Consider the following 25,396-nt stretch of genomic DNA (forward strand, 5'->3'; position numbering starts at 1 on the left):
CCTGCATACCTTGGTATATGATTCCGGACCACAATACAGTTATTACTTTTAATGCATATAAGCCTATATTTTTACAATTTTGCACTATTATTTAGTTGGATTATTACTTTTATTTAAGTAAAAGGTCTAAACATAATAATTTACCATTTTGTTAAACACTTCTTCAAACCAAAATATTCTTGAAATCTTTGTGTTGAATTAAACTCTTTGTTTACTGTATTTATTTATGATCAAACATTCATAAGGTGAGCTTCCCACTACTATGAAATTTTACTTCCACCATTTGCCAGGCAGATCTGAGTCAAAATCTAAAGTCCTTATCTCAAAATGTCTCAAAATCTCAGAGATGTGTAACCTGAAATTATTTGGAATTCTTAAGTCAATATTTGGAATGACAGACAACAGAAAATATTTTTCTTTTTTCAGTGGCAGAAACAAGCTTCCATATCCCTCCCCCCTACAACATCATTTTAAAAAAATCCTGAAAATGCCTAGACAAAAGGAAAAAAACTCATTTTTCCCCTTACAAATATATGTTGTTTAACCGTATACTTGTGATTTTTTATTTATTTATTTTTTGGTCAATGTAAATGTACAAATGTCCTTATAATTACTCGTATTACCCTTATGATAATAATTATCTCCATGATGCCATAGGCTTGACCTGTCGAGTTTACCTCCTTTGTTAGGTTGTGCAACTACATTTCCCATAGTTCCTTTGAGAGTGGCTACTGTGTTGGATGACAGCTATCCGGCGCCGAAACACCGAAAGATACTCAGACGAAAGAGCCATGGCGGCCACGGGTGGAGGGAAAATTAGAAGCAGGAGATATCATATTGCCTCTAAACCTTACGCCAAGAGTAAACAGGTAAACAGAATGAACAATTTAAGTTTAAAGCCCGTTTCGAGGACCGTACAGTGACTGTAATGCTTGTATTCTTGAGGTCTTGTTATTGTTTAGTTGGAGACATTTTGTGGCCTGCAGTTAGCGCTCGTGGCCTCCACGCGCTGCTAGCATGCACAGGAAATGCTAACGGCTAAAGGCTAGCTAACTAGCTCATAGGTTAGCAAAAGCAGGCGGGCTTGACAGTCAAATCGCAACACGGTGTGTCGTTTACATTTGGTTACGAGTGTTGATTAAGTGCTCATTCACATGCGAGAAGTTGAGATGGCCAACATTTGCTGAAGTCGTGAGTTTTTAACTGTTAACAAAGTTCGTAGAAAGCGAGGAAGTAGGATTCTAGCCGTTAGCCGATGGAGCTAGTGCTAGTGGACGCTAGTTTCGGCGAACGGCGCATTGTTGTCCTCGGTTCTTAAGTTTTGAGGCGTCATACTGTTGCAGGTAGACGTGGCAAGATGGTTTGGTTCTAAGTAACAACTGTCTCGGGGTACACATAACTGTTTTCCATTTTAAGCTTGTGTTGGTGGGCTGGGTGGAAACCTTTTAAGTGCTAGGCACCGTTAGCCAAATCAAAGCCAGCTGAACTGCGCAGAGAGCATTGGCTGCTTGGAAACCCACATGGTTACCTTAGTGGGTATATTTACCGCCTGGACAGCGGTATTGTTGGCTTTAAAACCACCCTGTGATCTTAATGGTGGCTAAGACAATCTTGTGTACTTTTGTTTTTTTATCAGTTAAAAAAACTCCAGTTAACTACAAGTGTATTGTCTATCTGGAGTGCAAATTAACTGGAAATCTTTCTTTCTTTCTTTCTTTCTTTCTTTTTTTTTGAGAAATATACAATCGACTTTCCTTGACAATCGTCTTTAATAGTCGTAGTTGTACAATCATCAGCACCAGCACAAAGTTGTCACATTTATGAATTTCAAGTAAGACAGGATTTTGGATAGATATTATTTATGCTTACCATCAAGATATATTGATTATACAAACAAAATACTACACATTTTTTAATTCGACTCTTCTGGGTTTCATGGTTTTTGTTTTCCTCCCATGTTTGATGCTCTGGATCAGGTATAATCACAAATCAAGTATAATCAACATGTTTCTATCAAGCATTATAATTGATTGCATTCGTACGACTATGTTTGACTCTTTACAAGTTGTGGCAGTGATTTATTAAGCTGCTAATTGACCAGAATCCAATTCAGGGTCACAAGGGCAGAGCGCTGGAGCCCATCCCAACTGTCATAGAACGACAGGTAGGGTACTCCCTGGGCAGGTCGCCAGACTGTTGTAGGGATAATGCATATACACAGAAAAACATTCTCACTTCTACCTAAAAGCACCAGTTAACCGACAGCAGAAAAAGAAGATTGATGTAATTTTCCAAGCTCTGCTGTTGTCGTGCCAGTGTCATGTTACAGCTCTTAACAGCATATCTCACATAATCAGCAACCCAGATTTTGCATAATTCAGCATTGATCCCATGGCAATGTACCCTTTTGACTTCGCACATAGTGTTAAAATAGAAATGGCATTCATGGTAACAATGAAGACAAGTACATGAAACTGTGGCATGAAACACAAAAAGAAGTTGAATAGTTTTTCACCTCTGTAACATGTGAGTCAAGGTTAAGTCTTTTTAAATTGTGCATCGATTCAATAGCACATGATGCAGAAGTGTTTGAACTTTCACATTTAAGTAAAGGCTCACTCACCCTCAAACAACAATTACCCAAATCTTATTTACAGTTTAAAAGATAGGTTTAATTTTTCATCATCAGTTTTGTTTACACAACACTTTGTTGAGAAAGCAGAAGGAGCTTGGTAAGACATGCAGTGTTTATGCTGTTTCTGTCTTGATTCATTTCTAGGATTGCAATTCTTCAAAACAGTCGGGCTGGCTTCACTTTTCTTTTTTTTAAAAAAATAAGAGCACAAATTTAATTAGATATTGTTCACTTCAGGCTTCTCGAGGTTGACGTGCAGTTCGTGCAACACTCTTGGGTTTTAGCTATGCTACTGTGTCTACAGTTATGATTTTTTAATTTTTTTAAAAAGCAACACTATGGTGGTGCTTATGCTCATTTTTCACATTTTATACACATGTGAATACACTAGTGTATTTGCACACAGGGTAAAGTACAGGGTGCCCCACAGGTGTGTGGCATAGATAAGGAGGAAGGAAGGAGCATATATAGCTTATCAAGTGTTGAAAGTCACTGCGGGGGTACATGGTGTCTCCAAGAGATGCACTTGCAAGCTGGTGCTTTTCCTCAGAGCTTCCTTTTCTGCCTTCTCTTATCACAAACAGCATTGATGTCTTAATATGAAGACACCCAAGTACAGCAATAACACCAGACTTTACATTAAATAAATGTTTTCAATAAATGTCTTCTTGCATCAAAAGACCACCAATTTAGAATCCACTTAGTCACTTATCACATCACCTGTTCAAAAAGCTTAAATCTGAAGGAGACTAATCTTTTCACCTGCTGTTTCAGGTTACACACTGAAAATAAGGCTGCTAGGCTGAGTTTTTTTTTTTTTGTTTTGTTTTGTTTTTAAGAACAAACCAAAAGTAAAATGGTCTGTGTGCTGAAAGTCTGTTTGCCACATAGCTTCAAATTTGGCAGGTTCTTGTTAAACTTAGCTACAGGCTGAGAGATCAGTCAGTCCTCTCTCTGGAACTGTTTTCACATTTGGCGTCTCTGGTCAGGATGCTTTCTGAAGTTTCCTTTTCTCACATTTTGCAGTCAGTATGAAACGGTTCATATCAGACATATTAACACTGCTGGAAATATTCTGTTTGATTTAGCTGATGAAGCTAGCAGAGCATAAATGAGTTAGGACGCAGGCAAGACTGCTCAATAGTGCACTGGACTGTCCTCACATCAGCTCAGTCTGACCTCACACAAACTTTTGGGTGGATATTTTTCATTTGAATTGAATAATGTGTAGAAAAATTTCCCAAGATTGAATCCATATGTGAAAACACCCTTTTTACCTTCTTAGTATGAAGATTAGCTTGCCAGTATGCCAAAGGTAGTCAGAACTGCAGTTATGTCATTACTTTACACTAAAACAAGAAGAGTGCTATCAATGAGGGCACCGTGTTCCTCGTGTTTAGGTTGTATTTTGTGGCAGAGGCAGGGAGTATATGCACACTGCAATAGCAGTTGCACATGGGCGTAAATTATTAACTTGTAACGTGCCATGTGAAAACCTGTATAAAGTTCACATTTTTTATTAAAATAAACTTATAGATTAACATGCAAAAAAAGTTTAATTTATCTGTGTTTAATTGTTTTCCATGACTTTTTAACTCAAAGATGTCAAATTATGACCGATGTTTATTGTGGTTTAATAATTACACAAATTGTCACCTGTAGTATGTTCATAAATAATTAAACTTCTGATAAAAGCTATGATAATGCACATGCATTATCATAGCTTATATTTCGGAAAAAATCACTAAGCACTAATTAGCTGCTCTCCACTGAGTGTCTCCTGCTGTGGATGAGTTTCATCATTGTGGACTGCAGTTGCTAATGGTCGAGCTCGCTTTGTAGCCTTAGTGAGCTGTGTGTAGAGGTCCATGACCAAGCTCTTTAGTTGCTGTAGTTTCTAGTTAAAGTGAATCACAGTTCTTCTGCAGGACAAATTAAGGACTGCTGTTGTCAACTGGAGTCCAAGATGGGGAAGTTGGAATACAAAGCCCAGAGCTAAATTGCATGGACTGATGAGCTACCCAGTAGGGAGACAAGAATGAGGGGAACTAAATTAATTGTAGATTGTTTTGTTCTCAGAGATGGCTTAAAAAAGTTACAAATCATAAAATGTGTGTCCCAGTATAACTGGGTGTTGAAATGCATTTACTTTCTATGCATGGTATTTAGGAGATTTGACTCCTCTGCATCGACAGGAATTCATCCAGTGTTTGACCTGAGTACAGTGCAGAACGTCACTTGCTCAGTGTTTCACAGAAGCATGCACAGTGCCTGACCCAATTTCTGTGCTTGTTTTGTTTTGCGCCAGTGAAGACGAATAGTCTCATTGCAAATGACGGGCTGTGCACTTGATTCAAATAAAAAAAAAATCCAATGTATAGCTGTAGTTTGCTAATCTGAAGTGTCCAAAGTTTTTATGACTCTCGGTTATGTGGAGTTGATTTACCACAAGTTTATTAGGTCTTTTGACTGAGCATGGGATTTTTTGTGTTTTGGTGTTAAAAGTGAAAAATCCACAAGACTCAACTAGCAACACTTTTAGCAGGGATATTTATTTTACATACATTGAATAGTGTCCAGTACTAGTTGTCAAAGGAATTTTCAAATGAAGCAGCTGCAAATACTGACTTGGTTTGTTTTTTATGTTTAATTTAAATATTATTTATTTTACACCCTTATTGACTCTTTCCTCTCCCCTCTTGGTTTTATCAGCAGCAGTCAGGCCTCATCAGTCGAGTGACAGACACAGTAAAGAGCATCGTTCCTTCCTGGCTGCAGAAATATTTCAAGAATGGCGATGCTCCTGAAGGAGGAGTGGATATACATGGGACAGAGCAAAACTGCAAGCCGGCGCCTCCTCCTCCTAATGGTAGCGAAGAGGGACCACCTCCCCTCGATGGACGTGACTCCCCAGAGCCAAGTACTAGTAACACAGGTGAGGGGTCTTTCAGATCATATGGTTAGTGGTGATATTTTATTTGTATTGCTGAGCTCACCTGTCACATTTGTCCTTCTTACACAGAGCCCTCAACAAGCAGAGCATCCCTGAACTTTCAGGAATATGTGCTCTCGCGACCTCCTCTTAGTCGCTCCCATCTCCACTTCACCCCACTGGATGCCTCCTCCCCAACTTTGGGGGCTTCCAGCAGCCTCTTCTCACAGCCCTCCACCTCCTCAGCCCCTGGACCCTTTTCCACTGGCTTTTCCTTGGTAAAAGAGATTAAGGATAACCTGTCACAGCATGAAGATGATAACATCTCCACCACAAGTGGATTCTCCTCCCGTGCATCTGACAAGGGTAAATAGATGGCAGATTTGTGTGTTTAAGTGTCTTGTAATGTAATCTGACATAATGTAAATATTTAAAAAGTGGCAGCTACAAACATGAAATCTGTAATGTTCTGCATACACTCGCTTTTCCTCCAAAGTGGGTTGAGATAGTGGAGCAGTTAGAAGAAATTTAATTCTCAGTTGATGAGTGAATTGAGCCTCAGTGTTGAGTTCTTTGGATCTGTTGTGCCGTTAAACCGGTCTGTGTTCAGACTATTTGGCTACTGTTGTTTAAATGTAAACACACAACTACAACCCCATATATAGCTGTGACCGCAATGTGTTGGACTTCCATACATTTGCATATGCAAAGCTGATTTACGGCTATACATATAGCATTTTTTTATTCCAGGACTCTACCCTTTGAATACTGTTTGTTTGTGGGATGAAACCATGTTTAGCACAGCTAGTAAGGTAATTACAGGATGAAGAAAGGGAGTCTGAACAGATTTGACGTAAAAGTTATAATTTGAGTTGATTTTTATGATCTTCTTATAAACATTGTTTTTCTCGCCTCAGACTAAGCAGAACTGGTGATTTTGCTTTTTGGATACATTTTTAGATTAAAATGCAATCAAATAAGTATTGCATATGTGGATGGGCAGTTCAGGTAGAGGGGATCTAGTATATACAAACAACTCAGCCACATAACCAAAACAAAGTGCTGTAATTAAAATAAATAAATAAATTACATTTTATATCCCACACTTTTTGGACAGATTTTCAAAGCCCCATAGAGCCACGGCTAGAAGCTAGATTAACACACTAGTGCTCTCTTGAATTATAGAGATTTTCAGTATCTTTCTTTTTCAGATGTCCCCACTTCTAAAACGGCATCACTTCCTCAGCTTTGGTCCCCGGAGACAGACAGAACAAACTCTGGACCTCAACCTTCCCAGTCCAGCCTGAAAAAGCCTGCTTTCAACCTGTCTGTCTTTGGAACATCATCCAATGTGAGTGTTTGTCTGTCCAACAAGATCCTGAATCTCTCAGCATGTAATGTTTGTAAAAAGCCAGGGTGCCATGAGATGAGTGAGGCACATGATTGGGTGAAGCTTGCTTATCACAACAGCTTCATGTAAATGTGCTGATCTTTGCTTCGAAGTGCAGTCGAATGTTGATCCTTCGAGCTCTAAATTATAAATTTACAGTGATATTTTTGTTGGATAATATTAGGGCGATTATTTTGATAGTCGACTAGTCACCGATTATTTTTGCGATTAGTCGACTAATCAGATCATGCATCCATTGGACGTACAACGTACAGCTTATTGCACCAGCAGCATCTGCTCCTATATAACTATCATTAGCTTACAGCTTTAAGTGTTTAAGGTATGTGCTAACTAAAAATAAAGACAAGATGATAGTTTATTACATTTTAATGAAATTTGCAGATTGTTTCAGTGAAGTTTAATAAACTCCTTGCTATCTAAAATATAACAGGACACCGGAGTATATTCTCGAGCATCTCACACTTCTGATGATCAGTTGTCTGCTTGACGTTTATACATCTGTGTAAAAACTATAACTTTAATCTCAGCCAAACCGATTTACTCAGGAACAAATAAAATACTGAAAAAAGCCAAACAACATTGTTAAGTTATCTAAGTGACTTGTACATCATGTTTAACCTGAGTAGCGAAAGACGGCGGTGGGTTTGAAAACGATTTGCCGGGAGTCCGGTGTTCTCACGGGCTCTAGTGAGCCTTGAACCCCGGCTACCTATCGAGCTGGTGGGTAACAGACGTCTCCGAAAACGTCCGGAGCGCTTTTGAAAATATGTGGTGTCTTGATAAACTGAGCACATATTTGAGGTTTACACAGCTACATTCTCGCCTGAAAATATGTTAAACGTTTATTTTGTGACCCAGAAAGAATAATAAGAGTAATATTAAAACTAACTAGCTGCCGCCATTGTTGGAAACTGAGCAGGGCCGCGCTATGAATTCTGGGACGCAGCTTCTTCTTCTTCGGGGTTTAATGGCAGCTGGCATCCTTGTATATGCAGTGCTGCCATCTTCTGTTTCAGTCAGTTATTACACTCTTAATTTCTACTACTTATTCCTGCGTCTTTTGGGATCTTACAAAGCTTCAAACGACACGTCGACTATTAAATTAGTCGTCGCTATGAATTGGCCAACCAATTCATAGCATGTAGCATTACTGTTCAGTCTAGCTCTGATTTTAACAAGACAAAACAACAGTTGAATATTTCAACAAAAAAGTAAGAGTAACGCCTAATACAAGTCTGAGCTTGTCGGACATGTTTTAGGAAGCTCTAATGTAACAGTTAGTAATTCCCTGTAAAACCACATGAGATTATAATAAATTAACTTCTAAGAATATGTGAAAGCTATGCTTTGACCAGTAAAAGTCATAGTATACCTTTGACTTTCATTGTATATTAAAGGCACTATAACACATATTTGCAGTTTAACTTTGCATTTGATTTATTTTGAAATGTTTTTCTTATTTCATGAGTTAAAGTAAAGTAAATCATAACAAATAGCCCTCTCATAAATTAGGATAATAACTAATTTAGGAATGTATGAAAAAAATGACTCAGAATTATATTTACCTTCCTCCGTTCCAGTCCACTTTAAACAGCACGGTGCTGAACTCTAGCCAGCTTGGAGATTCACCCTTCTACCCCGGGAAGACCACCTATGGTGGTGCAGCTGCAGTCAGGAGCTTGCGCAGTCGTCCTGGAACACCGTATCAGGTGAGCAAGATGATGGTCATGTATGGTGTTAAAACAGAAGCTTTTATTGTTACCATGGCACCGAGTAGCAGTTTATCGCAGTAGGTCTTATGCGTTGTATTTTATTTATTTATTTTTTATTTGGTTGTACACCCTTATAAAACATAATATTCATGCATTCATTCTGTTACATTTACAGGTGTGCTTGCATTTATTTTTAATGTAGCTTGTGTTGAATAAAACAGTGAAAACATGGGTTGCACTGAAGTATATTTTTAATCTTGTAATAAAAAGTGTGTATATCTGAGTATATACATCAGGAGTGTTTGGATTGTCTAACATTGTAGTAGTTTGCAGTAGTTTCTGAGGGTCGGGTTTGATCCAGAAAAACACATGAATGCCCTGCTAATGTAGACTGTTGTTCTGGTAGTGTAATGTAGTCCGGCTTATCCAGGTAGACAGTTTTATCTAATAAAGTCCTTTTTTTTCTTCTTCTTTTTTTGTCTGGCTGATGTTAAGATTATCTGCTTTTGTGACCACAGTGATTGGTACCAGATGTAGCACGTAGCTAGCCAACCTTGGCTTGATTGTTTGCTAATGTTGCCTTTGGCAAAATGCCACTCAAAACCACAGCAGTTTTGTGTTTGTTGAGTTTGTGTTGGAGTCTGTTTGGTGGAAGCTATTAGGACTGTGTGGTATGATTAAAATCTCATATCCTGATATGTTTCTGTTTTACATGAGAAATTTTGTACTCAGGACTGAACAGTACTCATTCATATACGATTATTTGTCTCTTTTATTTAAAACTCATGAGCAACTGTTTAAGAATGTAAAAATGCGAAGTCTAAAATACTTCTTAAAACTAAATGATTAAAGACCCAGCATAAAATATTATTATACAAAACATCAAATATAAACATTGTACCGTAAAGGTTCACTCTAGGATTTATTTTGACCATGTGATGTTTCTTTCGTGAACTTGCTCCATATTCGTTCATATGGTTCTTTCATAGGTGGTCGAATAGGTTTGTGGTGGCCCGTTTTGGGGACCAGTGTGCAGCATAATATGCAAAGTACAGTTTGGTCTCTGTCAGACTTTATGTAACTAAACAAAGTTCTTGATACAGAGGTAGTTCCTGGGTTAGCAGTAAGATCCTTCATTTGTCTCGACTCACCGTTCTCTCTTTCCGAGCTACAATGTGTGTTCTGTCTTACCTCCACTCGTCATTCTGGTATTCATGTTTCTGTTTGCATCCATGTGTTGCCATGTAAGATTGCCCACCATAATACAAATGATGATGAAAATATCGCTGTAAACGGTGTATTTGGCAACACAAGGAAATATATAAGTGGTTACTGGAATTCATTTCAAAGCTGTTGTTGCTTACTGTTGGCGATGGGAATGAAAAGGAGGCACAGCATTCAATTTTTGTCCTGCGCACAGACACCAGTCCACACGCTGTTGGCTGTAAAATACTAGAGAGGTTAAAGGTATAATATGCTCACATATTGGCAATAATTTTGTTTAATAAACAATAAATGTTGCACAGAGCATGTTTAAGATGTTGGAGGTAAGTTGTTTGTTTGTGATACTGACATTATAGTTTGAATATTGATTAAACTGTAGACTGAAGTAGTTTATCTGATATGCAGGCCCCGGTGAGGAGACAGATCAAGGCCAAGCCTGCTGGTGCTCAGCCCTGCGGGGTAACCAGCGCCACAGCCAGACGCATCCTGCAGTCTTTGGAGCGCATGTCGAGCCCACTTGCTGTGAGTACACACATGCAAGATGAAATTATACTTTTTATTATACTAGTTTGGTGTCCCACACGGAAGTGAATATGCAAATATAAACATTGTCGAAGTGTTCTGGCAGGTGTTCCTGCTTAAAATCTTTAAACCTGATGGACATTTATTTGTCTTCATTTACAGGATGCCAAGCGAATCCCTGCAGCAGCCTCATCCCCCTTACTGTCACCAGTAAGAGCTTTTAATATTCAGCATAAACATCTGTGACACTTTGTACATTGCAGCACATGATGTGAAGATAAACACCCCAGACATTGAGAAGCTGGTTTATATTATTTTGTTATACTGACACCACATCCAGCCCAAAAAGTTCTCACTTGAGTTCTGTCTTGCAGCCAGTGGATGGTGTAAATCCAGATGCGTTACATCTCCCGTCTAAAAGGAAACGGGTAAGTACCAGTTTTAGAATATATGTGGCCATCAAAATTTTAGTTAGCTCATAGCTGTCCAATTTTAGCCTCGTACCTCTGGTTTGTTAATAACGGTGTTGAATGTGGCTGAAAGCTTGTGGTTGCAGATCAACATCTACATTTCTCAAGTGTCCTCTGCAGTGTGCTTAGTGATACAAACAGGAGATCATTGTACAAGTGCAGCAGCACTTGTTGCAATTTGTCTTCATGTCATTTCTGTCTCCTACCGGTTTGGTCTCCTTTACGCTTATTAACGGGAGTCTCCTCAGCTGTTCCTCACTCTGTGTGTATCTCTTATGTGTCCTCACACACCTGTGAGCAAAACTCTGGCAGGCTACTAGTAGTTGGCTCATGAAATGGTGTTAATGTGCGCTGTATTAAGTGCTGTCCATTGTTAAATTGTGCCAGCTCTGGAATGAACTTGTCCTCAGTAATAACTGTCAGGCGTTGCCAGCTGTGACAGCTGCAGTGCAGAACAATGGTGTATTCACCCTTACAGGTCTGAACAAGAAACCCTGCTTACCCAAACCAGGGCTTTCATGTGTAATTTCTGTTTTACTCTTGGCATGGTTCAAAATGTAACCAAGCAGTTACTAGAATTTTCTTGGTTATGCCTCTTGAGGCAGTGGTATTTTATTTTTGTTTTTCTTTTAGTTTTACATAAGCAATCCTGATACGAACCCCATATTTTTAAATTAAAATATAATCTTGACAGTCCTCTGTGGGTCCACATTGCAATTTCTTTATGACAGCATCTGAAGGATTGCTATAAAGTTATCTTTGAAGTACAATTTTATGTATGTTTAGAGAAGTTGATGTTCACATTTCAGATCGGTTTCATTTTTGAGTAGAAAGGAATTAACTGTTTCTGAATATGGACACAGAAAAGACCAAGAATCAAACACTGCCCTCTCAGTTAACTCTATTTTTATTTATTTTTTTCTCCTAAATCCAGATGGACTCTAACCTTCCACCGGTGCAAAAACTTGTGGTTCCTGCTGCTTCTGTGTCAGGAAACCGCTCTGTGTCCTTCAGGCCTACTTTAACCCCCGGAGGAGTGACTCGAGCTGTAGACAGGACTGCAAGAGATACGGTTAGTTGCATGGTGGTGCCTCCCGCCATGATTTTTCTGTATTTGACTGTAGCCAGTCAGAATATATCAAATATAAAAACTGTTTGTAATCCCTTTTGTTTTTGCATTATTCCCATAGCACACAAGACAATCACCACAGCTTCCTGAAGCGACCCCAGGTCCATCTCAAAGGTAAAACAGTGACTCTGATTAATCAGGTTCAAGTCTAACTTAAGAACGATGTTCCTGTCTCTGAGAAACTGAGGTAACAGTTTCCTCAGTCCATTTACTATTCTTACATTTTCAGATTTATGTCCTGCTTAAAAATCTTGTTTAGAGTTTATCTCACAAATTAATTTATTTTAGTCAATTTATTCAAAGTAAGAAAACACAACAAGTTAACTGACTCAAATGGTTGTTTATACCTGTATTTGTTGTTTGTTTTTGTTGGGGGTTTTTTAGCACAAAGAGTTCTAGTGGCCCAGTTTATCCTCTGTCCAGCACACCTGCAGTCAGCAGCGTGAGCTCTGGAGGAGGAAAGATGAAGAGAGGGAAGACCAGTGCTCGGTCCTCGTCCAAACGTCTGGTAGATGAGGTGAGATCTTGATCTATCTAATCGTGATCTTTTTGTAAGTTATCACAGTCTTCATCCAGTAAGAGAAACAAAGGTATAACGTGTTGCTTCTGCTTGTTTTCTGACTGCAGGTTGCGGAGGTGCCAGAGCTCCCGGCCATTTTACTTCCCATCAGCACATCTGCATTACCCACCTTCAGCTTCCCTTCTCCTTTGCCGCCGCTCAACACTTCCACTAGCTCCTCTCCCAAGATCCCGGCTGTTACTCCTATTAAGGAAACAGTCCCAGATAAGGTACGTCTTAAAGCATCCAAGCGTTTTTCTGTCATAAAACTGCGAGTCAATTGTTAATTGACATCAAAACAAACTTTGAACTAGTTCAACTTGACTTTACTGGTGAGTAAGTGACTGAAATAATGCTTTTCAGTCAGCACCAATTAGGGTTTTTTTTTTCTTTTCACTTTTTACAGGATCCACCAAGAGCCTCAACACCACTTTTCACATTTTCCTCCCCTATTGTCAAAACCACTGCTGCTAGCCCACCTTCCTTTTCCCCCTCTGTAAGTATTTTTTCTACTTTTTTAATAATTACACAACCTTGCTTTAGAAGGTTAAATTGATAATTGTTTCTCTGTAGGCTGGATTTACTTTTAGTGCACCTGTAGCCAAGCTGGGTCCTTCTATGGTGAATGGAAAGCTGACCACGCCCATAGCAGCAGCAGGTAAGTGTTTTGTGTCACAAAAATGCCAGAGGCCCTTTCACATACATTGTGACAACATATTTAAAATAGTGCTGTCAGCGTTAATCTCGTTAAAATGACGTTAACACCATAACTGCATTAACGTGGCAAATCTCTGTTAACAAGTTGCCGTGGATTGCCCTGTGCGTAGAGCAGCAAGGCGTCAGCGCGGTTTGCTCGTTAATGGATATTTGCCTCGTTAATGCAGTTATGGCGTTAACCTCATTTTCACAAGATTAATGCTCGCAGCACTATTTTATTGTATTGAGCAAAGTGCAGCATGGTGTTGGCTGGTGAGCACTTGCTAATGTGTGTTGTACTGAAATTTGACTGTTGTGCAGTGTGATGTGTATCTGCACGACAGTTAGAAAAGATGGTGAGCAGCCACAAAGAAGACACAGTACAGTCAGAGTGAGGCACCCATTTTGCGCGGTTCCTTCTACTGAAATGATTTATGATAAATGGACTCATACTTGTATGTAGGGCTGGGCCATATTATACCATTCACGGTAATACCGGTACAATGTTAGGCAAGAAAATTTAAAAAATCAGAAAAGAAAATATCGCGATAGAATATGGGTAAAACGCGCATGCGCAGTGCCTTTTTTTTTCATACGCACATGGCTGAAAAAGCATGGCGGCAACGGAGAATGAGAAGGGGAAAGCGGATCGTTGAGTGAAACGGATGACCCAGTTTGTAAAAATGGTGCCACTTCAGTGATGTGGAACTGGTTTGGTGTTTGTCTGTCAGATACCCACCAAGTATACCCACCAAGTACTTTACCAGGTGTAACTATGAAGTTTAACATCCAGGCATCCATGAAAACAGAATTTATTACATTTAACGGAGTTAGAAGTTAGCAGGAAGTTAGCGGAAGTTAGCTCGGTAGTTTTGCTAGTTACCTAAGCATGATATAGCATGTTCTGACTGAGAGAGTTCTGAAAAAATTAAAACTTACAGTTCTGCTGTCACTTCCAACATAAATGAAGACAGAAAACTAAACAGCAGTGACGTTTGTAGGGTTACTGAAGTTGGGCTAGGTGGTATATAATGATGTGCTACGTGATCGCTAGCGACACAGCTATGTTAGCATAATATAAACAGTGAAGCTGCAGGATGAACGCTAACACTTTTCCACTTAGTAAAAGCTAACGTGAGGGTTCCTGATAGTTAGAGACAAATGCAATCGCATGGCAGGATGCTGTAAACGGACCAAACTTCAGTCAGGAGAACAACTGAGATAATCCATCCACAATAGAAGGTTAGTCATTAATATACTGCAACAACATGGGAATAGAGCAGCTGTGATAGAATACAGCATTAATGAATCAATGGTACAAAAGTGGAGGAAGCAAGAAGAATGAGTTGAATAAAATTTGATTTATCTGACTGCTTTGTTTTGCTTAATGTGTCTTATAATCCCGTGCACCTTATGGTGCACTCTGGAAAAAAAAAAATGTATTTGACTTTTTTATTTGGCACACTGCAGTTTAATGTTGCAAAGCACCTCTTTTTAACTTCAGTGGATATTATACATGGTTATGCTCAGGATATGTCAGCCCATTTCTACTGGAAATGCCTTTTGGTTAAACTTTCAGCAAGGAATTTGCATTTGCACTGTTAAATTTTTATATAGCTTTAATGCACATAAAAACAGCTGCTTGTTTAAGTGAAAATAAATGGATGGGTTTTTTGTGCTAGTAAAGTTGTGGAGTTGTATTTTGTATTTTGTCTCGCATCAATTATATCGTCAGTTATATCGTTATCGCAAATTTTCAAATATATATCGTGATAAATATTTTTGGCCATATCGCCCTGCTCTACTTGTATGCTTTCTTTCTACTCACATTGAGTATGCAAAACATTTCATACTACAAGTCCAATTCAGTACTTTTCCTCTATGCCTAAGCATTTTTCTAACATTCACATGCCGGTGTCTGACGTTTATTGGCAGAGGAGTGCTGTTCCGCACATGACGTCACCCTGTTAGAAGTAATTGTGGAGTGAGCTCTTTGAAGCCTAAATCATGAATTCTGGCTTCCTGTTAGTTTGTATCAACTGAGAAACCTTGAAATGAGTTTTTGGTCTCATGTTTTCATGTTTACAGTAAAAGCAGCTGTAAAAGAAAGCACAGAAGACTTTGAAGGACCTTTCAAACCAGCCAAGACCTTGAAGCAGGGCAGCGTCCTCGATCTTCTCAAAGCCCCTGGTTAGTCTTTGTATTTTGTGTTATCAAAAATTTTCAGATGTTTGACTTTGAAGTTCATTGCTTTAATTAATGTTCTGGTTTCTTCAGGTTTCGCCTCTCCAGTTGCTCAGATATCCCCAGCTCGCGATGCTACTCCCCAGCAGACGTCCACACAGTCCACTGCCCCCTCCTCCACCTCTGCAACCTCCTCCATTTCTTCAACGGGGTTTGGTGGTTTGTTCAAACCCTCAGCAGACTGGACCTGTGATGTCTGTTTGGTTCCGAACAAGCAGTCAGACACGAAGTGTGTTTGCTGCGCAGCCCCACAGCCCAAGTCTTCATCCAAATCCATGGACAGTAAACAGTCACCCTCCACCTCTGTTGGGCTGGAGAGCAGCAGCAGCACTAACACCACCTCTACCACTACAACCACAACAGGTTTTGGCACAATGTTTTCCAAACCTGCCGGCACCTGGGACTGTGATACCTGTCTTGTTATAAACAAACCTGATGCAGTAAAGTGCGTGGCCTGCGAAACGGCCAAACCCGGAACGGGACTCAAACCCTCACTGACTCTTTCTTCGGCCTTCTCGCCGGTTAAGACTGTACCTACTCCTGCAGCCGCAGTTTCTACAGAGTTCACCGGGTTTGGAGACAAATTTAAAAAACCTGAGGATGCATGGGAATGTGATACCTGTATGGTGCAGAACAAAGCAGAGGACACAAAGTGTGTGGCCTGCACGAGTGCTAAACCAGGTAATGAATTAAAAATGTTGCTTTTCTGTTGCTGAATCTTGGCTTTAGGTTGCACCAGCTCTCCTTTGCAGTTCTTCAACTTATATATATATAAAAATGTATTTATTTTTTTCCCTCATGATCTCATCATTGACTGTGCAGGAGCATCAGCAGGAGCCTCTTCATCAACCAGCAGTGCCCCTGTGTTGGGATTGGCAGAAAAGTTCAAGAAGCCGGAGGGAGCCTGGGAATGTGATGTCTGTCTTGTGCAGAATAAAGCATCTGATGTACAGTGTGTTGCCTGTCAGGCAGGCAAACCTGGAGCTAAAGTGGAACCCAAGGGTAATAAATGCACTCTACTTGCAGTATTTTTCAATAGCATGTAAATACTAGTTAAGTGTGTAGCGTACTAAAAGGTTTTCTCTTGTGTTGTTGTTTCATTACATCACTTTGCCCTCTTTAATTGTGTCCTCTCGTTTCAGCCTTTGGTTCTACTTTTGGTTCTACTTTTGGTTCCTCAGCCAGTGGAACCTCAGGATCTTCTGCCTCTAGTACTGGAGGTTTTAAGTTTGGCACATCAGACAGTACTTCGGCATCTGGAGCAGGAGGTTTCAAATTTGGAGGCTCACTCACTGAGTCGACCTCATCTTCTTCATCAGGTGGATTCAAATTTGGAGTGCCGTTTGGAAGCTCCTCATCAGAAACCACTTCTAAAGACACTACTGCTGCATCAGGGTTCAAATTTGGCAGCTCGTCTGAGAGCTTTAAATTTGGGGCTGCCTCTAGTGATGATAAAAAGTCAGACCAGCCTGCTGCAGGTTCTGGGTTTAAGTTTGGAGCTAGCGGTGGGATAGCGTTTGGAACTGGATCTTCTAGCACAGAAGGCAACTCTTCTAAGGGAGGCTTCACAATTGGACTTTCAAAACCCGAAGAGAAAACATCAGTCACCTCGACAACCTCCTCATCCTCCATTACTTTCACGCCTCCCTCCTCTCAAGAAAATAGTAACAGTAAAACATCTTCGAGTGACACAGCATATACAGACACCGGCTCAGGCAGCATCTCAGCAGCCACAGCCGGGTCTGTATTTGGGAGATTGGGGGAGCCGAGTTTGGCCACCAGTGCACCACAAGTAGTTCCTACTTTTGGGTCCTCACAGGCGGCTAAAGAACCCGCTGCTCCTACATTTACCTTTGGTAAGCCAGAGGAAAAGAAGGAAGCGGTTACCTCCTCTGCTCCGTCTACCTTCCTCTTTGCTGCTGCAAGTAAGGATGCAGATACTACACAGGCCTTCACTGGTGGCTTTTCCTTCAGCAAGCCCAATGCTCCAACAGAGCAACCTCCACCTGCTTTCACTTTTGGAAAGTCAACAGACAAGAATGAAACATCATCTTTAGAAGCCCCAAAGCCTACCTTCGCTTTTGGAAAAAGTGCTGCAGGTACTTAAATTTCTGTCACTTACAGCACTTTGGGTAGATTGTGGTTTCTAGACCATTCATGCAGTTTCTTTTACTATCATAAAAAATACTTAAGCAATTCTGGGATTCAGTATCTTGCTGCAGTTCAGTAGATTCATTTTATAAAATTTTAATCTTTTTCTTGCAAGAAGATGCCAAAATATCCACGTTTTCACCCTGTGATTGTGTAGATCTTTTGTGCTTAAAAAACATTCTACTCCCTCATTGTATTACTAAGACCTCAGGATGTGTGATAACCTGGAAACATCTGTTTGTCTTTCATTGCTATTACGTGTGTGTTGGTGACTTAAAAGGATACTGTGGGTTTAATTGCTGTTTTCTGCTGTTTTATTGATCTCTGTCATGATCTCGTCCTGCACAGAACCTGCTTCTGCTGCTCCAAAACCAGCTTTTTCTTTCCTGACAAGTAAACCAACCAACGTCACCAACTCCACCACTTCATCGTCCTCCACCCCAACTCCCAGTCTGTTTGGTGCTGCCAGCGGCAGTGGCAGCAGCAGCAGCACCTCCACACCGGCCCCAGCTCCCTCTGCAGCTCCAAACACTTTCATGTTTGGTCAGCCTGCTGCAGCCTCCAGTGACGCTCCTCCAGCTAAAAACTTCATCTTTGGCCAGAGTCAGGACAGCCAGCCACCTGCCCCCTCAGCTGCGCCTCTCAACTCCACTTCTGCTCCTGCTCCAGCTCAGCCTTTCATCTTCGGTTCTCCAACCAATGCTGCTGCTGCTGCTGCTGCTGCTCCTGCTGCTGCTGCTGCTGCTGCTGCTGCTGCTCCTGCTCCCACCTTCAATTTTGGTGCAGCAGCGCCCTCTGCTGCCTCCTCATCAGGTCTGTAACTATGAAGTATCTACATCAGGTATTATAAGTGATCAATTTGTTTATGATCGACATATGTATTTATGTTTTCTATTCTTTTTCAATCACAGCTCCATCTGCAGGTCCAACCCCATTTGTCTTCAGCTCGGCTCCCTCTGCTGGGTTCGGGAACAACCAAACTCCTTCATTTGGATCATCTTTCGGATCTCCTTTCCCAGCCACACCTTCCCAGACCCCAGCATTTGGGGCCAAACCCAATCCTCCCCCGGCCTTTGGACAGCAGAGTAACCCCACCCCTGTATTTGGGCAAGGTGCTAATCCCGCGCCAGGTGAGTGGCTGGCTGCCTTTCGAGCCTCATGATTTTAGTTGTGACATTAAAATGTAACACCTTTTTTTTTTTTTTTTTTTTTTTTTTTTTTTTTTTTTTTTAAATCAGGCGGAGGCTTTCAGTTTGGAGGAACCAGTGCATTTGGAGCTACAACCAACAACACCTCAGGTGTGTTTACTTTCGGAGCAGGATCTTCAGCTTCCCCTGCTCCCCCTGCCAACCCCTCTATCGCTCCCCAATCAGGTGCACCTGGAGGTGGATTCAACTTTGGGCAAACTCCGACTTTCAATATTGGGTATGTTGCTTTTTCTCAGTTTACAGCTAATATGTAAAGTTTTCCCAGTGTATGCACATCAAAACAGCTTAAATCCAAGTTAGCATGCCTTAAATATCCTAAATTAAATATTTAAAGAGTGGTATTTGGGCTGCTATCTATAAGTGTATGTTAATAATAATAAAAATCAGAGAGAAAAATGATACCACCATCGATGTATGTGAGTTGCTGTCACTAGTTGCAGCTGTCATTCGCTATCATTTGAGAACGAGGCGGTGTAGGGCCTTTAAATTGATACCATAGGTACATCGTCAAAACATCTTGGAAGAGTAAGACCATCAATGACCTCAACTTATCTTGTGAATGAGAGCACCTCAGGACAAGGTGAAACAGTATTTTGAAATTCATACCATAGGTATGAATTCTCCTAGCAGGCTGAGAGGTAGCACTGGCAGTGAGAATTTTTGCTTAAATGTTTTTTTTTAAGTGCTCCCCCAGGGGAGCATTGTATAATATGTATTCAGAAATAGAGTCAGCTGTCTGCAATGCAGATATTTGATGTGCAGTTCAGTAGATTCAGCCACAAAGTATTTATGATTTTGTGTATGTGTGTATGTATGTGGTGATGCTCTAACGGGACTTGTGTCTGTTCCCACAGGTCTACAAAATCATTCACTGCTACTTCAGGTGGACAGCCAGCAATCGCAGGGCGCAAGATCAAGACAGCGGTGCGGCGCAGAAAGTAGATTGTCGCGGTCTTGACAAGAACTCAGACGTTACTATGACTCGACTGAATCCCCACTAAAGCCTGAATAAAGTTCTGGAAGGTTTCAACTGGACAAACACTGAAATTGCTACCATTCGGAAAAGAGCAGAGACTGGGTGCATCATTCTATGCTCGGGGTTGGTTGGGTGGGCGAGGTTTATGTCGGGTTTTGGCTCAGCTGATTATTCACAGGTTTTCACATGCAGATGGGAGGTTTTAATGTGTGAGACCACCCCACAGGATTTGACACTTACACAAAAACTGTTGACCGAACAATGACGCTGACTTGGAGAACAACAATCAAGCAAACATCCCCCACACTCGATATTAAAATAAAAAACAAGCAAGACTGTCATATCTATATTTTCAACACGGGCAGATGTCTGCTAGACTTTAGGCATGACTTTTTGTAATAAAAATTACAAAGACAAAAACTGCAGAGTGTAGACTTATTAATTAGTATGGGTGATCAGGCTATGAGCTGTGATATGCAGAGAGGTAGTGAGAGCTGTGCGGCCAATCTCCAGCGGTAATCCTGCAAACTGCTGCTCCGTCACAGGCAGCAGGGTGCCGGTGGAGATGCATCTGCGGCGTCGGCGCAGCGTGCTGTATGTACAGGGATGACCGTTTAATCTTTGTGACGAATGCAGAGTGCTTGTTTTCTCCCCTCCTCTTATGTACAGACTTGAGGTGTGTTTGGTTTCTTTGTACATGAGGTTGTGTGGCGGTGTGTGTATGACAGCTGAACGACAGAGTTTTGTTTAATTCTTCTTTTTTCACCTGGGTTGCTAGCTAGCACTGCCACAGGTGAACAAGCAAATGAATGTTTAAAACAAAAACCAGGGGAGGACGGAAGGAGGGGCGGGGTGTGGGAGAGGGGAAAACGCATCCATGCACTGCGGAGGATGGACCAGGCAGGAGGCTTACGCCCTCGTTCACCTCCTTTAGGACTTTGTAAATGCGTAATTTCGAAACTCTTGTTACATGTTTAATTTCTCTCTGGTTCGCTCCTCAACTCTGCTTCTTGTGGCCCCTTGTCTCTCTCTGGTTCCCTCCCTCCCTCCTGATTTCCTTTTACTCTCCCTTTATCTCTCTCTCTCTCTCTCTCTCTCTCTCTCTCTCTCTCTCTCTCTCTCTCTCTCTCTCTCTCTCTCTCTCTCTCTCTCTCTCTTAATTGGCCTTTGAATATTGTTATAAAAACCTGTAAATAGTGATTTTTTTTTTTTTTTTTAATCTGTGAAGTTGAATTTTTTGTGTTACAAACTCCGCATTCAGCATTTTTGTCTTTAGAATTTATTATGTCAGTTCCCATATTCAAAGTTACCCGAATCCATTTAAAAGGAGCTTAAATGCAAATTGGAGAGCCTTTGGTGACTAAAGGTATATTGGCTTTTCTGATCCACTTTTGTTTGGACCAAAACCAGTATTGTACAAAGTATTAAGTATATATTTTTCTATTGCGTGTTTAAATGGACAAGGGTGACTTTGGGTGATGAGGAAGTCAGTTTAATTTTAAAGCCATGATTATTACTGGATGAGTGATAAAATTTAAACCATGGGTAATTACCATCAATAAAATTAGAAAAATAATGCATTTCTGCTTTTGTCCCATTATTTTATATAATTTAAAAACTGCATTTTGCTTCACGCTTACCACACACCCACTGTTAACAGCGTATACTGAGAAACAACACCTAGACTCTTGGGACATTATATTAGGGACCCCTCATGGGATAAAAGTAATAAAGCTGCACTTCAGCTTCACTGGTACTGAAATATGTTGACACAGTTTCCTTTTAAGATTGTGAATACAGATTTCTTTCTCACTGCTGAGGCACTATCTTTAAAACACAATGAGCCAAAAGATTCTCAAACACTTAAAATGTTTGTGTAAATGCTGCACATGAAAATATGTTTGAAAAAGGAAAAATAAATGCACATAAACCAGTATCTAAATGTGTGAAGTGTTGATGTATGTTTTTAAAAAAAAAAAAAAATCAGTAAAGGGGAAAACTTTTTTTTTTTCCCGCTCATGAAGCTCTAACACTAATCAAAAGCACAGAAGAAGAAATGAAACATTTTGGTGGGGATAAAAAAAAGTGGGTACATTTCACTGCCTTTCATGCACTAATTCTATATCAACATCAGATACAGTGTGGTAGGACAGAAAGCACTGTGCAATGACAGTTTAAATGATTTCATGAATCAGCAAATCAAAGTTTTCACACTTAATTCATTCAGTTTGTACAGGACCATGTAAGCTGGGATAACTGGTTTTTTTTACCTTCATAAATGAAATCATCATTTAAAAACTGCTTTTCACTCAGGTTATCTTTGTCTAATATTAATTTGATTAAGGAAGCATGACAATCACGAAGGGGGCAAACACCTTTTCTTCACCACTTGTAAATTGATGCCCTGTTTCCCAGTGTTAATTTCTTTTAATTACTACCTACAGAGTCAGTTTGTGGTTAAGCATTCAAAAATAAGCTGCAGTTGCCCTCAGAGACAGAATACAAGGGATTTGATTCTATGATGATGAGCAGAAATAATTTTTTCATATCACTTAAGGCGGTCGCTTATTTACTAGTAAGCCAGAAGGTGAGTGTGTCTCTAAGATGTTTATCACTGTGGTGGTTTTATTATATTATTATTTCAGTATGTGACTATTTAAGATTATGAGCACATTATTTGGCATCCTGATGGCTTTGTATGTGATATCTGTCTGTTTACTGCAATTATGAAAAAGCCCCAAAGCAGCTATGAAGTGCAAGTTATACATGACTGGACCTTTTGTAGAAGTCAAACTGTGGGATTATGTGGTTGATTAGGGGTTATTATGGTTGTATATAATGAAAGTCATGTATGTAATTGCTCAAAAAATGCTGGGGTCTCCATGGAGACTGCATCATGGTTCCATGTGCTATGTTTCCAAATGAGTTGCTTGTTACCGTGATCCCAGGTGAGGAAGTTCACAGGGACTGAACGGAGCTTCTGAAACATAACTCGTTGTTGATTTGTGACTTTGAGATCCAGCTCATCGAAACCGAACCGTGTTCACTCGGTACCGTCTCGTCTCGTCTCGCAGGATTCGTCCAAAGTAACAAAACATGTGGTGAGTCGTGTCTTTTGGTTGGTTTCATGGAATCTCTAAAAAAAGCTGCTCAGGATACAGACAAATGGCCACAGTTTTAGAAGTAAACATTTTCACTGCTTCATCTCAATGTTTTGTCACACTGTTAGGGCGCAGTGTGTGCTAAAGGACAACCAGCCATGTTTGAATGTCAGATTCAGTATGCCTGTCCTGTCCAGCAATAAAATCCTGGTGAGCAGCAACAGGCCAAAGTCTAAGGAGACCAAGCGGCTTGAAGATGAAATAGTCTACAACCTGGGTGAAGATATTTCTTGGGTAATGATCCTTTATACAGTTTAATATTTCATATTTTTACTTGCTCTCTGTACGCTCAGACACAGTCTTGAAGTGGGAAGTGTTTGTAAGCATACCTGGCGCACCTTCCTCTTTCCTTGTCATTGCAGATGCCTTCTGCCACTCGCAGCACCATGAGGTATCTCAGCTCTCGGCACAGGGAAGTCAGTCAGTGGCAGGCTCAGTTTTCTGAGATTATAGGCCAGCTGGAAAGAGAAGTCACTGCTCTGGAGCAGGCATGTATACATGTGGTGAATCAAGAATGAAAAACTTGTGACTGTATCCTCATTCTCATGGACTTGACCATTTGGCTCTCCTGTGATCAGCTGAAAGACATCGTTGACAGCTTTCTCCAAGAGATGCAGTTGTGCCTTCAGCTGATGAGAGACTGTATTTCAGTCGTAAACACCCTGAGCCCAGCGGTCCTGAGCCAAGACCCCGTTTACACCGAGCTGAGGAAAGACGAGAGGCTGACGAAAGAAAGCGGAGAAATTCTGCAGGCGCAGGTCTGCATCCTGCTCAGGAAAATAAGGTCTGATGCACAGAATCACAATCATGGTGTGACTATTCTGGTTATTTTTGTTTTCATATCCTTTAAAGAACTTTAAAATAGAGGCAAGTGGAGAAAATAACAGAAAAATCTTAACCTCCCTCCAGTTCTCTGAAGAAGATCCACAGTGAGCTGGGAGCAGATTTACACGACAAAGGTGAAGCCACCAAGTTTACCCTGAAATGCATGACCCTTGAGCTCAACACGCCCAGCTCCTGTCTGCCTGCCGGTCAGTACAAGCCTCTCCATGTGGGCTATGACACATGGCTGTCTCACTGCAAAGACCTGAAGACGGCGGCCAACATCCTGATGAAGGACTCTTCTTCCTTCAGGGGAAACCTGAGGTTCTCTCTGGCCAATGTAAGAAAACCCTCAGATCCAAGGCCGATCGCGTGTTTGCCATTTCTTCTATGATGACAATTTAAATTTTATAGATAAAAAACGCCCACAAGCGTCAGCGCCGCAGGACAGACGACGCTCTGAGGAAGAAAATCTACGAACTGACCAGAAACCAGGAAATGCTGCTCTTGAAAAGAAAGCAGGTCAGTGCACTGGAGTTTAATCACCACGATTCACCATTTTTCTTTCTTTGCTGCTCATCATTCTGTGACTTCCTTTAACCTTCAGATCAGTGATGACATTTCTGATCAGACCAAAGAAATACAGAAACTGAAGTGTGAGATCAGGAGCTGTGACACCAAACTGGATCATGCTTCCCACCGCCTGGACATCCTCAACCAGAGACCTGGATACGAGCTCTGCCGGGACTTGGTGAGCGCCATATCAAACATGACTGTTGTCAGAAAGTCTCCACTGTCCTTTGAAACATTTTAAGTTTAACCCTTTTTTCTCTCTCTGTGCTGCTCCTCCTTCAGCCGCACATCAGCCTCACCCTGGAGAATTACGACCTGGTAAAAATAGGAGCTGGACTTCGCTCAGCACTGAAGCTCTCTCAGTGAGTCAGCCCATTTCCAAAAGCCTCACACTGATCATGACGACACCATTTTCTTCCATAATACCCCGTGCTTGCTCATTTCTGTTGCCATCCTTTACAGTCAGAACCTGGAGCTCCAACACAAGCACCTGATGATTGTCGAGGAGAAACTGTCCAAAAACGTTCACAGCCTAGGGGTGGAGCAGAAGTGTCAGAGCCTACTTCAGACTTTCCAGCCTGCCCATGACACCGTCGTGGTCCTCGCCAACAAGGCCAAACTTCACAAGACCACGAGCAGCTCCAGCTGTCATGAATGCTTTCAGTAGGGCGCATCTGCAGTCTTTTATTCATTAAAACACGTATGAGCAAACTCCCCTCGACTTGTTTGGAATCAGTCTGCGCTTCCTTTTTGTTTTCAAGACTGAAATGTTTTGGAAGATATTCTGTTTTTCAAAAGATTTACAAATGATTAATAAATCACATCTGACACGGACACAGCACAAAAGAAGATAGATGTAGATTTTTTCTTTCCTTTTAAAATTTATTCCTAAAAAGATGTTACATGCTTTTATTTAAAAATCAAACCTATTATTTACAACGATACATTGCAATAAATATGTTCTCCCTAAT

General features: G+C 40.7%; 2 protein-coding genes across 5 annotated transcripts; both read left to right on the forward strand.

Moving 5' to 3' along the window:
- The first annotated feature begins 735 nt into the window (after positions 1–735).
- Positions 736–21,449, forward strand: nup153 (nucleoporin 153). 2 transcript variants are annotated; one of them, XM_040019977.1, is made up of 22 exons: positions 736–869; positions 5,348–5,570; positions 5,658–5,933; positions 6,779–6,918; positions 8,559–8,687; positions 10,320–10,436; positions 10,599–10,646; positions 10,811–10,864; positions 11,841–11,978; positions 12,097–12,149; positions 12,420–12,552; positions 12,663–12,824; positions 13,001–13,090; positions 13,168–13,252; positions 15,379–15,480; positions 15,568–16,215; positions 16,357–16,536; positions 16,677–17,633; positions 18,034–18,498; positions 18,597–18,815; positions 18,924–19,110; positions 19,748–21,449. In XM_040019977.1, the coding sequence occupies exons 1-22, from the start codon at positions 741–743 to the stop codon at positions 19,833–19,835; spliced, it is 4,623 nt and encodes a 1,540-aa protein (XP_039875911.1). In that variant the 5' UTR covers positions 736–740; the 3' UTR covers positions 19,836–21,449. The 2 variants fall into 2 exon arrangements, with proteins under 2 accessions (XP_039875911.1, XP_039875912.1); XM_040019978.1 differs by having other exon boundaries at positions 741–869; positions 5,351–5,570.
- A 392-nt stretch (positions 21,450–21,841) lies between these two features.
- Positions 21,842–25,134, forward strand: LOC120726418 (tektin-5-like). 3 transcript variants are annotated; one of them, XM_040019983.1, is made up of 10 exons: positions 21,842–22,456; positions 22,818–22,970; positions 23,099–23,264; positions 23,393–23,518; positions 23,609–23,814; positions 23,940–24,192; positions 24,267–24,374; positions 24,460–24,603; positions 24,708–24,787; positions 24,888–25,134. In XM_040019983.1, exons 2-10 carry the CDS (start codon positions 22,966–22,968, stop codon positions 25,090–25,092), a joined length of 1,293 nt encoding a protein of 430 aa, XP_039875917.1. In that variant the 5' UTR covers positions 21,842–22,456; positions 22,818–22,965; the 3' UTR covers positions 25,093–25,134. The 3 variants fall into 3 exon arrangements, with proteins under 3 accessions (XP_039875917.1, XP_039875919.1, XP_039875918.1); XM_040019985.1 differs by having other exon boundaries at positions 22,886–22,970; XM_040019984.1 differs by lacking the exon at positions 21,842–22,456 and having other exon boundaries at positions 22,505–22,970.
- Positions 25,135–25,396: the final 262 nt, after the last annotated feature.

Source organism: Simochromis diagramma, unplaced genomic scaffold, assembly GCF_900408965.1.
Source record: "Simochromis diagramma unplaced genomic scaffold, fSimDia1.1 OVJJ01000753.1, whole genome shotgun sequence".
NCBI lineage: Eukaryota > Metazoa > Chordata > Actinopteri > Cichliformes > Cichlidae > Simochromis > Simochromis diagramma.